Genomic DNA, 13,834 nt, shown 5'->3' with positions numbered 1-13,834 from the left:
TAAGAACATGTGGAAAAAACTAAAATTCAATAATTTAATAATTTAATGATTGTAGAAAGTAACATTCGTTTACTGAATTTTGTAATATTAAATCTGTATCACTTTCGCCAGCACTACCACCTTTTCTTAGAGTTTACCAAATTTAATACTTTTAGTGATACCGAACGATCCTATTTAAGGATATTTTACTTAAGTATTGAAATTACTTTTAAGAAAAGAGATCACCCATGTTACCATATGAGAGCACCCCAGTACATGTATTCAGCGCCTACCGAATGGCTAACTGGCAACCATGCTTGTCAGCCGCGCTGCCATTCCACAGGCGCAGCATTGCGATAATCATAAGCGCGCCGATAATTATTAATTAAAATTACTTGTCACAATTATATCACGTCCATTGTAAATGCACGTACACACGAACGCATACATCTTTCTCTTTGCAAAATTGAAATTAAGAATATTAACGAGTTTACTCTCATGTGTACCTGCATAATTTTTATAAATAATTATTTTAATATACCCGCAAGATTTATCTGTGACTCTGAATGCTTAAAACTTAAAACGCGTGAGAATAAACTTTCGCACGGCATTAGATCAGTCGCCAATTCTAGGAACGCATAGTTTCGCGATATCTAACAATAACATTCAGAGCTACAGGTTTCAATCGCACCGCTATCAACGCTAGGGGACCGAAACCCCCAAATTAATAAACAGTACATGTACGAAGAATTCCATACGATTTCTCCGCCGCTAGCCGCGTCATACCGAAAATCTAAGACGCAAAAGGCCCCCTTCCCTGTCGTCTAATGCAAGGGATGCTAGACCTATATAAGCGGGCCCGCGGCCCGAGCGAGCGTTCAGTCTTTTCAAAATCCAAGAACGTGTGTAATTGCGGAAGCTACCCGAGGGTCACGAAGCCGCTGTAACCTAATCACACTGCGTCTGTCTGGACCAACCATCCGATTTGTAAAGGCGCCGTGTCTTCTTTTTAATAAACTCAAAGTAAGTTGATTAAATTTTGAAATAATTCTTCCCATCTCTAAACTCGATCCTCTTAATATTAAGAAAAATAGATGTGACTAATTATTGGTACATCTACAAGCCTTAGGGGCTTAAAGAGAACGATTAGAGCGTAAAAGTTAATATTGGCCGCTAAGTCGTTTTTCTCTTCCTCTTCTGTATTAAACCATACCTTTGTTTCCTAACAAATTATCAAACCGATTGCTCAAAAGTGCAGATTTGTTTTTCCGCTGCGAAGCTTGCATTACGACCTGAGGGTTGTCTGCAGTACTCGCCATCTCAAAATACAAATCCTCGCATTTTGCAAATCGGATCCCTCCCATTCCTCAATATTTGCTTAATAGTATAGATTTGTTGTTTCGCTACGAAATGTGCATCACGACCTGAGGGTTGTCTGCAATTACTCGCCATCTTAATTAACAAATCTTAACTTTTCGCAAATCAAGCCTTTCTTATTTCAATCATTAATTGCTTAACAGTGCAGGTTCGATTTTCGCTGCGAACAGTGCATCACGACCAAAGGATCGTCTGCAATACTCGCCATCTTAAATACGAATCCTGGCATTTCGCAATTAAATTTCCTTCTCCTTACAATCGTCTGTATCTCAATATACCACGATTCCATCTTTCCTTAAAATCGTCTGCAAGCATGTGCATAATCGAAACGCAGATGCACAATTGCATTACGATCTGAAGGATTGTCTGCAAATACGTGTAACTCCACCTCGATCTGCACACTTTTGCATTACAATTTCCCTTCTCTCCAATTGTCTGCGAGTAATGTGCTTAATTAGTATTTTGACGCATAGCCGCACCACGATCTGAACGGTCGTCTGCGATTCATGTAATTCAAAGACAATAGGCATACCTTCCGCATCACAATTCTCCTTTCTTATCCCATAAAATCATTTGCTTAATAGTGCAAGCTCGATGAAAATCGTCTGCATTTACGCATTATGATTCTAGATGGTATGGAGGAAAAAATATAGAGGCGGAAAGAAAAGGCGCGAAAGGGCGGAGATTTATCGGCGTTTGAGGGAGCTCATCGCCGCAGAGAAGGAGGCCGCCAACCATCCTTCAAGTTCTCCCCCTCCCAGTTCGTTCGGGGCACCCGAGAAGACCGCCCCGAAAGACCCGCAGCCTGGGCCATCGAAGCCCAGAGGCCCTAGAATTCTTACCATTCAAAAGGGCCATTTTATTACTGTTCACCGCCCTCCCCGAATAATCGAAACCATCGATCTTACTACTTCCGACACCGACGTGGAAGTCCTGGGCGAAAATCCTCCCAAAACAATAGACCGATTATTCAATAAGATAATTAGCAATTGTACACCTAAGGAGAATAAAAGCTAAGTTAAAAAAGATCTACTCTTGTAACTTCCTACGATAAGGCAGAAACGGCTCTTGCCATCCCGGGGTATAATCGGTGCATGCAGATTGCCCCTTAAACTAAAGAAGAGCAACTCCAACCTAGACCCTAGGGTACCTAGAGTGGAGAATTAAAATATCGACGCTCTGGTCCTTTTCACTATTTCCCTAGAAATCCCTAAATCTATAAGCCGAGACGTCACACAGGAATAGCTGTAGGAGGAATTTTATCACAGGGAATAATAAACAAAGATCAACCCGTGGCATATGCATCACGAACATTGACGGAGAATGAAGTAAAATACGACACATACGAGAAAGAGGCACTAGCAATAGTCTATTGTGTGAAACATTTTCGACCATACCTATACGGTCAAAAATTCACTTTAGTCACGGATCATAAACCATTGCTTTGGTTCAAAAATGCGCAAGATGCAAATATGCGCATATTACGATGGCGATTAAAATTAGCCGAGTATGACTACGATGTAGTATACAAGGCCGGAAAAACGAATGTAAACGCAGATGCATTGTCAAGAAATCCTGTAGAAGAAAAGCAATGCAACATAATTAAGCCTATGAAAAAATTAAATCCGAACGATCCTAAAGATGCTGAACTAATCGCGCAAGTGCTAGAAGAATCCGATAATGACAATGAAGAAGACGATGATTACAAATTATATTTATCTGATGAGGAAGAAACAGAAAAGGAAATTAATAAAAATGAAATAAGCAAAAATGATTCAATACCATTTACGGAACAGGAATTAAATGAACCATCACAGGAGATTGTGGAAAAAGCGTTAATTCATGAACCACCAGAAGAACACCGAATACAAACACGAAGCCTTACAGCAAAAAGGGCAAGGACAGAACTATTAAAAGACAAGGAAATCGAAAAGGAGGACGAGCAGGTAGATGAATCTGACAAGGAAAGAGAGAGCGACAGTGGAAGTGAAGATGAGAGTGAGACAGAGGAAAATAGAAATTTACCCGTTGTTACAGATATTCAAGATATACCTAACAACATAATTGAAACACGTGACTTATTATTCTTACGAAAAGATAATATCACATACTTCACTGGCATTGAAGGAAATCCTTTGGATTCCGGTTCACAAAAATTATTTGAGAGAAATGAACTACCGAAAATTAAAACGCTTGCTTTAGGGGAAGCGCAACCGATTAAATACAAGAAACACTATCACATTATCTTACCAATCAGCGAAGGAGTCCGGGAAGGACCAACTTTAACTTTGCAATACATATCTACAGCCATAAAAAATTTGCGAATAATCTCCGATGAACTAAATTTGCAAACAGTTAGTATTGCGAAAACCGATCTAATAAACAATGTACCTTGGGGCGAAATTAAAAACCTGCTACATATAATCTTTTTAAACTCACCTACGAAATTAATAATTTGCAACGGAGCAATAAAATATCCTCCCAGAGATTTCCGATCGTCAATAATCGGAGAAATGCATTGCTCACCAACGGGGGGGCATCGCGGAGTAAATAAAACGTATAATAGAATTAAACATAAATACTACTGGGAAAATTTAAAACAAGAGGTTCAACTATATATTCAGCAATGTCTACAGTGTCAGTTAAAAAAATTAGTCAGGGTAAAAACTAAACAACCCATGCTAATAACTGACACACCGGGAGCATCTTTCGACAAAATTGCCATGGATATTGTAGGGCCTCTGCCAAGAACTGACAGAGGAAATGAATATATTTTGACCATGCAAGACCAGCTGACAAAATTCTGCATGGGCGTACCATTACAAAATCAGACATCCGAAACAATAGCCGAAGTTTTTGTAGACAGATTTATCTGTGTATTAGGCGCCCCAAAAGCAATTTTAACCGATCAAGGAAGGAATTTCGTGAGTGAATTAATCAAGAAAATATTTAGTGGCGAAAATATTTAGAATACGGAAATTTCGAACCACAGCATTTCACCCGCAATCAAACGGCTCATTAAAAAAGTCTCACCATGCTCTTGGCGAATATTTAAAGCAATACGCCAATGAACAAAAAGAATGGGACAAATGGGTCGGACTCGCCATGTTTAATTATAATACTTGTGTACATGAAGCAACGAAACATACACCATATGAACTAGTATTTGGGAAAATAGCCAGAGTACCGACGGACGAACCACTTGGTCCGGAGGAAAAATTAGCCAATTACGATGATTATTTGATAAGCTTAGTTACACAACTCCATAATTTGCAGGTTAATGCCTTCAAAAATGTAACTGAAGCAAAAGAAAAATCTAAAAAATATTACGACAAGAAAATAAATCCGAAAATTTTTAAACCCGGCGACTATGTATTTTTATTGAAAGGGCCAAAGCCAGGAAAATTCGGCAATCAATATACGGGGCCCCACGAAGTTTTAGAAATCTTAAATAAAAATAATGTGAAAATAAGAATTAAGAAAAATACGAAAGTAGTACATCCAAACAGACTCCGAGTATCATATATAAAACCAAACGGATAAGAATAAAAAAAAATTATATTTTCAGATGGATTCGAGATTTAAATGGATTATTGTCACGATCATCTTAACACATATTACTAAAAAAGCATACGGAATAATCGGTTACGATTGTGGATCGGCGAATTTAAAAATTACGACCTTATCGTTACTGGATGTTGAAAACTGCAATATACCGTTAACTTAGCCTCAGGTAGACCGAACCTACATACAACTGCTGCAATTATCTAAATTTGAGGGAATACCTGTAATACAGTGTAAAGTTTCAATAAATCGAAATGTATACCATTGCGGAATGCACTCACATATTTCAACGGTAGCCAATGGGCAAGCCAAATATATTTTCGAGACTACAGTTGATCAATGCAAGAAGATGCACGCAACAGGATCATTCTCATTCTCAACATATAATCACGTTTACGGATTAAAAGTAAATCAAACAGTAATGCGACCGATTACGCTTGCAGGAACTGCAAGTACTGATGGACATTGCTCCGGCAGTTATTATTCAGACCCTTACGGAAGCTGGGACAATGTTGTTGTACAAGCCATAATAACAATTACTTTAATTACTCATCAAGCTACTGTTAATTTGGAGGCGAATCAGATTCGCCTAAGATCAGGAACTGTATGTACTTACACAGATAATAATTGCATCGATATCGATGGGGGTTATACATTCTGGCAAACATTACCGACCGATTATTGCAAATTTAGTAACTACGATATTTTATATGAAGGATATGCAAACCGAATGCTCGATACACTCTATGAAAAACCGCAAATAGTATACTCATTATCTACGCATGATATAACATTTGCATTAACCAAGACAGGAGAAGAACCGTTATGTGGATATACTTTGACAAAAACCGAGCATCCTAAATTATTAATTTTGGAAACCACGAAAGGAGATTTATTTGCACAAAAGCGACCATTATCCGTCGAAAATTTAGACATATTTACTTATGTAAACTCAAAATTTGTATACGTAGAAAAACATATCCGCTCGCAAATGAATTCATTATATCGAGATGTACTAAAACAACGCTGCAATTTAGAACAACAAGTATTGGAAAATGCATTAAGTATCGCAGTAAATTCACCCGACGAATTTGCATATCAAATAATGAAAGGGCCTGGATATATGGCTGTTATCTCCGGAGAAGTAGTACACATAATAAAATGTACACCTGTTAACGTAAAAATTCAGCATATAAAAGAATGTTATTCCGAATTGCCAGTACTTAAAAATAACAAAACGTATTTCTTATCTCCACGAACTCATATATTAACCAGAACCGGAACTCAAATCTCGTGCAATCGAGTAATACCTCCTATGTATTTCTTAAATGACGGATGGTATCGAATGATACCCACACCGGAACGAACCTTACCCCCCACCACAATAAAACCTATGACTAAACCAACATGGCATTATACAAATCCAGGATCACTTGCAGCCAGCGGAATTTACAGTGAAAAAGATCTCGAACACCTAAGAGATCACATAATGTTCCCTGCAGAACGACCTGCGCTACTTAATACAGTGGCAAGGAGAGTAATGGGAGAACCTACAACGATTCATGGAGGGTTAATTTCTAATCTCATGGACGAGGCATCAATAGAGAAAGTAGCAACCTCCGCATGGAATAAAATGTGGAGTAAATTTCTGGTTTTTGGATATATCAGCGCCGGAATGCTAGGAATATTTCTGTGCATTCGCGGAGTTAAATTAATTCTTGACACTCTTGTTCATGGATACGCGCTGCATACGGTATACGGATGGTCTCTGTATTTAATCGGAGCCATCTGGGACTCGCTAACACAACTATTATTACACTTAGGAGAAAAGAGACAAAAATATGAAAAACCAAGCGCACCGAAAATGCCTGAGCCAGAGATTGAAAAACAACTAAAAAATGAATTGCCTCCTATTGAAGAACCTGAAATGAATCACGATGAGGAGCGGGAACGACATTATCCTCTTCTTCCAGCCCGAGAGAATGCAACGTATTCTCTACAACTACGACACTAAAAAACTTCAATTTAATCATATTACATGTAATACCATACATGCAACAGATTTTTCTTTACGACCGTATTTACTTCGTGTATTTCCGTACACGCAACAGACTTTCATTTTTTTTATAATTCATGTCCATAGAATCTTTAAAATAAAAATCAGAATATCTTTTTCTTTATTATTAAAGAAACATTTTGTTTTAGAATAAGAAGAAAGAAATAAGAAAGAAGAAAAAAAAGAGTAAGAAGAAAGAAAAGGAAAACTAATATGGCAACCATTTCCTATATCGATACCCATCAGCTGACTCGCTCCCCGCTAGAAGTGCAAGTGTTGGAGGTGGAGTCGCCAACCCTTTTCTGGGTGAAGATCAAAAATGGAGAGGGAAAGCTGAACGAGCTCCTCCAATCAGTGGTCTCAGATTGCAGACGGGCAACATACGCACACTAGGCACAATGCCGTGTCTGTGTACGCCCGCAGCGCCTCCAACGCCTCGGCCAGCGTCGGCTGCTGGAAGAGCGCAGACGTATGTCATATCTGACTCTGTCTCTCTAGAACTACAGCCGACGTCGTGATAAACTCATTTCTCACCGATGAGCAAACTTGTAATTTTTTCTTTTATTGCGCAACAGAACATTAATTAATTATGTACATACATATATTGATAAATAAAATTTCATTATAAAATTAAATATTGACCCCATGTTATATGTTATATGTGTACCGCAATTAAATAATCTAAATAAAGTAAAACAAATTAAATAACATTTAACAAAATTTTTTATTACAAAATTTAGTTCTTTAAAATATTTAAAAACTTTTTTAATTTTATAAAAACAGAAACATTTTGCAAAAATGTATATAATAATTATTATTTTACGTGAATATTTTACTTTGCGTAAAAAATACATTTGCTACGATTGTATCAAAATAAACTCCCTCCGATTATTCCGAGTACTTCGGCACTGCTATTCGGTGTTACTATGTCAAAATGCGAACACATACGCATACTGTTATGTATTGCGCACGTGTATATGTGTTGCAGCTCTTTTATTTCGATGCTTTGATCGCTTATCTAGCGCGATGTTTCCGCATTGTCACAAAGCGTCTAGACGTTCTGGTGATCGTTGCGAATTTAGAACTTTCTTTTCCATCTCAAGCCTTCATTCTGGTACTTATTTCTTTCTTATTTCATTTTTATTTCCTATTTCATTTTTTTACTTCTTTCTTTTACAACGTTTATATTTTTACTTTTTTTTCTTATTTTTTATACCTTGCTATTCTTTTATTTAACTTTGTCTTACTTCTTTACTATCTTTTTTCTATTCTTTTTATTATACATTTCTTCTTATTTTATTTCTTTATTTCTTATCTTAAAATGGAAACGTATGATGAACAAACAATCAAACCCAAGCGAAAATTTTCTAAAGCATGGCTTAATAATGAAAAATATAAATCTTGGTTACGTGAAGTACCAACAGATTGTACGCTTTTCCATTGCATTAAATGCAACAAAAACTTCTCATGTTCATCGTACGTTTCCAAGCATATGGATTCTGCGTGTCATAAAAAAAATACATTAGAAAGTTCACCATTAGACGAACAACAGGTACAACGCAAAAGTATTTTTCAATATAAATGGCTTTGTCGTCCAGATACTAAATTATGGTTGCGCGAAGTACCAAATAATTTAAATAAATTCTTTTGCAAAATTTGCGACAAAGAATTTACGGGTGGAAAATCTCAAATTTTAAGACACGCAGAATCCATATTGCACAAAAGTAACAGCGAAAAAAGTGATTTAGAAATAAGCAATTCGAATACCGATTTAGATACACAAACTGAAGAATCTCTTTTGTCGTTTGATGATCGGAAAAAATTCGCTGAAATTCGATTTGCAGGATTAATTGCTGAAAAGAATATTCCTCATCAAACAGCAAAAGAGATTCTCAGTCTTTTTCAAGACATAGGAAAAGATCCTAATGTCTTGAAAAGCATGAGCATGGGTTCGACAAAATGCCGAAATATTATTTCTAATGTATTATGTCCAGTTGAAACAGAAAATGTTGTTGATATAGTGAGAAACACAAAATTTTCGATTTTTATTGATGAGACATCCGATATTACTAACAATAAATGGATGACGTTTCTTGTACGGTTCATAGATCCCGAATCATTTAATGTCCGAACACAATTAATAAAACTAATTGATATTGATGCAAGAGATTGTAGTGCAGAGAAATTATTTAACGCGTTTAAATCCGAAATGTACAAACTACAAATTCCATTTTCTAATATTCTCGCCCTGTCATGCGACAATGCTTCCGTCATGACAGGAAAACATTTATCATTTAAAACAAAATTGGAAGAAAGATGTAAAAATTTACTAACATTTTCATGTCCTTGTCATTCTGCTGCATTGGCTGCAAACGCTGCATGTGCAGTAATACCTCATATTTGCGAAGAATTTTTAAGAAAAATTTCTACTTATATTAATAATAGCCCAAAACGTTTAGCCGTTTTCAATGAATTTACGGAATGTTTCCAAAATAATACGCATAAAATATTAAAATTGTGCGACACTCGGTGGCTGACACATTATTCTTGTGTCGACAGAGTTTTAGAATCGTGGGATTCAATACAATATTTTTTACATGACATGGTCGTTAATGAAAAATCAAAGTCTGCGGAATATTTATTATCTTTAATGATTAACGTAGAGACAAAAGCATATTTTCTGTTTTTAAAATATATTTTAAATGTTTTCAACACTTTTAACGCGTACTTTCAAGCCGCCGAAACAAAAATTCATTTACTACAATCTAAATCTGTCGATTTTCTTGTTCAAGTTTGTACAAATTTCTTAAAATTAGACGTCTTAGATAAAATTCTTACAAATTTATCATTTAATGAAACGGATAATTATAAACCTCTTTTCGAAATAACTTTAGGATCAGAATGCGAAGATTATCTCAGTGAATTAATGGAAGGACATGCAAATGTTGTTACAGTTATACGACAAAACTGTTTACAATTTTATATAACTGCTGCGACAGAAATTAAAAAAAGATTACCTGTTAATAATATATTTTTATATAAACTTCAAGTCTTTTTACCGCAGAAAGCTTTATTTGATAGTAATAGAGATTCGACATTCAATGATGTTTCGTTTATTGCAAAACGTTTATCCGGTTTTGACGAAAATAGTTTAAAGCAAGAATGGCTTGCGTTATATTCAGATTTTTCACCTGAAGAAAAACAATCTCTTGCAACAATTAGCTTTGATGAAATGTGGCAAAAAATTTTAAAACGCGAATCAAATCAAAATCCAAATTATCCAGCTTTAATTTCTCTTGTAAACGCGGTAAGATCACTTCCTCATTCAAACGCGGATCCAGAAAGAACATTTTCTATTTTAACTGATTTAAAATCAAAAAAAAGAAATAGGCTATCGTCGAACACGGTAAATGCATCTTGTGTATTTAAATCAGCGTTGAAGGCGAAAAGGGAAACAGCAATAAATATGAAATTAGGAAAAAAACACTTAGATTTAATGTCATCCGAAACATTATATGCACCCGCAGCTAAAAAGCAAAAATGTGCTTTAACACTTTATGCTGCGGGTGATACTAGTGTTCCCTCTTCGTCTAATGATACGCAATAATAATGTTTATGTTATAATTATTCCCAGAGTTTGTAATCGAGGACCAGGAGGTTGCAGGAAATTAAGAACTGCCGATGTACTTAGCCTACTCTCTATATTTCCTTCTTAATGATACACTTCTCTTTACGACCGTTTATAAGCGAGTGCCGAGCGTGTCCTCGGACACCCGTGCTCGAACGTCGCGCGTTCTCATCCCGCTCTTGCACGCTTACACCGCGTGCTCTTTACCTGATCGTCTCAGGCTGCTTGTCAGCTCTTCGAGCCGCCACCACATGTCTCTTTCTTTTGAAGCTTGCTTGCTTTCGTCTTTCTCTTTCTTACATTTGATCTCTCTACTTTCTACCCTTGACTTCACTTTCGCTTTTTAATTTCTAATCCCTAGACCGTACCGTATCGGCGGTTGTTTTATTCTATCGGAGCGCCGCAACTCCTGGCTTCTTTCTTTATTGCTTACTCTTGTTCTCCGTTCGGGCTGTGGTGGAGTTACAGGGTTTATTGTTCTCCGCGGTTCCGTTAAAATCTCTTCTACTGGCCCATACGCCTCATCGTCTTCTTCTTTGTCTAACGGTATATTCTTCCCTATTACGCGCATCTGATTTCTGTGTCGTTTCCAACTTCGATTATCGTCTAAGCGTATTTGGTAATGCAGTTTTCCTAGCCTATGTTCTGCTATTCCAAATTTCCATTTTTCTCTGCCTACATAATTCCTACACGCTACGCGCGTTCCTACCTCTATCTCTCTCTCTTTTCTATTAAGCCTTTTATTTTCTTCCGATTTTTCTTCCGGGAGTATCAGATCTAGCTTGGTTCGCATTTTCCTACCCAAAAATAATTCCGCGGGTGATTTCCCTGTCATTGTGTGTGGTGCTGCTCTATAATTACGTAAAACTTTTTCTATCTTTTCTTCTACGTTTTCTATCGTTGCGTTTTCTCTCTTTAATGCGTTTTTAAACGTTTGTATGAATCTCTCTGCCTGACCATTTGTCGCCGGATAATATGGTGCTGTACATTTGTGTATTATCCCGTATTCTTTCAAAAACTTTTTAAATTCTTCCGCAATGAATGTTCTACCGTTATCGGTTACCAACATTTTTGGTATCCCGTACGCCGCAAAAATACTTTTACATTCTTTTATAATGTTTTTCGCCGTAATATTCTTAACAATTTTGACCTCGGGCCATTTGGAGTACGCATCCACTAATACTAAAAACATTTTCCCCAAAAATGGTCCCGCAAAGTCCGCGTGTATACGCTGCATCGCTGTGACTGCTGGTTCCCACGCATGTTGTTCAAGTTTTGGCGGGGTATTTCGTACTTTATTACACATTTTACAATTTTCTATCTGATCTTTAATATCTTTATCAATTCCCGACCACCAGCAGTAACCGCGTGCTATCTCTTTTGTTTTGTTTATACCGAAATGGCCTTCATGTAGTTGCTTTAACACTTCTTTCTTTAACGTTTGTGGGATTACCACTCTATGTCCTCTCAATATAATACCGCTCTGTACATTAAACTCTTCTATATTTAAATTAAAACGGTCCTCGCTTGGTATCTCCTTTCCTGCCTGCAATGCTTCTAGTAATTTATTTAATTTTTTCTCACGTTTTGTTTCTTGGGCTATTTGTCTCGCGTTAATTGGGAATTCTCGCAATTCTTCTAGTTGAAATGCTTCAATTACGTCCATTCGTGGATTTGTCTCTGATAACGGTAACCTCGATAGGCAATCCGCGTTCCCGTGTTCATTTGCTTTTCGGTACTTAATTTCGTAGTTAAAACCCTGTAAAAAGATTGCATAGTGCTGCATTCTTAACGCACTATAGACTGGCAAACTCTTGTTTGGCGCAAAAATATGTATTAACGGTTTATGGTCCGTTAGCAACGTGAATTTGTTTCCGTATAAATATTGATAAAACTTCTTTACCCCGAAAATGATGCTGAACGCTTCCTTATCTATTTGTGAATATTTCTTTTGTGTTTCCGATAACGTTTGCGACGCGTATTGGAGTACTTTTTCTGTTCCGTCCGGATATACTTGCGATAAAACAGCCCCAACGCCGTATGGACTCGCGTCTGTTGCCAGGGTCAGCGGTAATTTCGTATCAAAATGCGCTAACACTTCTTTATTCAGAAACTCTTCTTTTGCCTTTAAGAATGCTCGTTCCTGTTCCTCTGTCCATTTAAACGGTACGTTATTGTGTAATAACTTGTTTAACGGGTACAAAATTAAACTCAAATTCCGAATAAACCGACCGTAATAATTTACCATACCCACGAATGCTCTAATTTCTTATTCGTTTCGCGGCCGCGGCATTTTCTTTATCGCCAATAACTTTGCTTCTTCTTTGTGAATTCCATCTTCCCGTATTACGAATCCACAGTATTTTACTTCGTCAACCATAAATTTTGACTTTTCTAGGTTTATTCTAATATTAAATTTTTGTAATCTATTTAACACTACTTCTAATCGTTGTAAATGCATTGCCTCCGATTCTCCGGTTACGATAATATCGTCTAAAAACACCGCTGTGCCTGGAATTCCCGTTAAGATATTTTCAATCGTTCTTTGCCAAATCGCGGGTGCAGACGCAATTCCGTACATTAATCTTTTAATTTTAAATAACCCGCGATGCGTATTTAGTGTTAACATCTCCTTACTTTCCTCATCTAATTCTAATTGCAGGTACGCCTGCCGTAGATCTATTTTTGTAAACTGTTTTCCTTTACTTAGTTTCGCGAATAATTCATCTATCGTCGGTAACGGGTGGTCATCTATTCGTAATTGCGGATTTACCGTGGCTTTGTAATCGCCACAAATTCGTACTCGACCATCCGCCTTTAATATGGGTACAATTGGGGTAGCCCATTCCGCCGTTTCTACTTTCTCTATTACCCCTGCTTTTGATAATTCTTCAAGTTCTCTATCTATTAATTCTATTAATTTGAACGGTACCGGTCGCGCTTTTAAGAATATCGGTTTTGCTTCCGGTTTTAATGTTAATTTTGCCTGAATTCCTTGTATTTTAGCCCATTTTTCTGAACGTACTTCGCTATACTTTTGTAATAGCTGTTTTAATTTTATTTTATTCTCGCGCGCTTCCAAAGCATTGCAGTTCAGGAAATTTGATACTCCGCCGGTAATACATAATTGACGGATCCATTCTCTACCTAATAATGGTTTTCTATCTATTCCTGTAATGTAAATATTTAACTCGCAACTTGTTTCTCTACTTACAACCGTCACTGACATG

The 13,834-nt window shown here is 36.8% G+C and overlaps 2 protein-coding genes across 2 annotated transcripts; both read left to right on the top strand.

Annotated features, from left to right (window-relative positions):
- Positions 1-5,448: 5,448 nt before the first annotated feature.
- On the top strand, positions 5,449-7,052 carry LOC139104867 (uncharacterized). Its single transcript, XM_070660596.1, has one exon. The coding sequence runs from the start codon at positions 5,651-5,653 to the stop codon at positions 6,932-6,934; it is 1,284 nt and encodes a 427-aa protein (XP_070516697.1). The 5' UTR covers positions 5,449-5,650; the 3' UTR covers positions 6,935-7,052.
- A 1,416-nt stretch (positions 7,053-8,468) lies between these two features.
- LOC139104819 (protein FAM200A-like) lies at positions 8,469-10,583 on the top strand. Its single transcript, XM_070660530.1, has one exon. It carries the CDS (start codon positions 8,469-8,471, stop codon positions 10,581-10,583), a length of 2,115 nt encoding a protein of 704 aa, XP_070516631.1.
- The last annotated feature ends 3,251 nt before the right edge of the window (positions 10,584-13,834 follow it).

This window comes from Cardiocondyla obscurior, linkage group LG08 (genome assembly GCF_019399895.1).
Source record: "Cardiocondyla obscurior isolate alpha-2009 linkage group LG08, Cobs3.1, whole genome shotgun sequence".
NCBI classification, from domain to species: Eukaryota; Metazoa; Arthropoda; class Insecta; order Hymenoptera; family Formicidae; genus Cardiocondyla; species Cardiocondyla obscurior.
The sequence above is the reverse complement of the archived record's forward strand: the minus strand, read 5'-3'. Positions and strand labels throughout refer to the sequence as shown.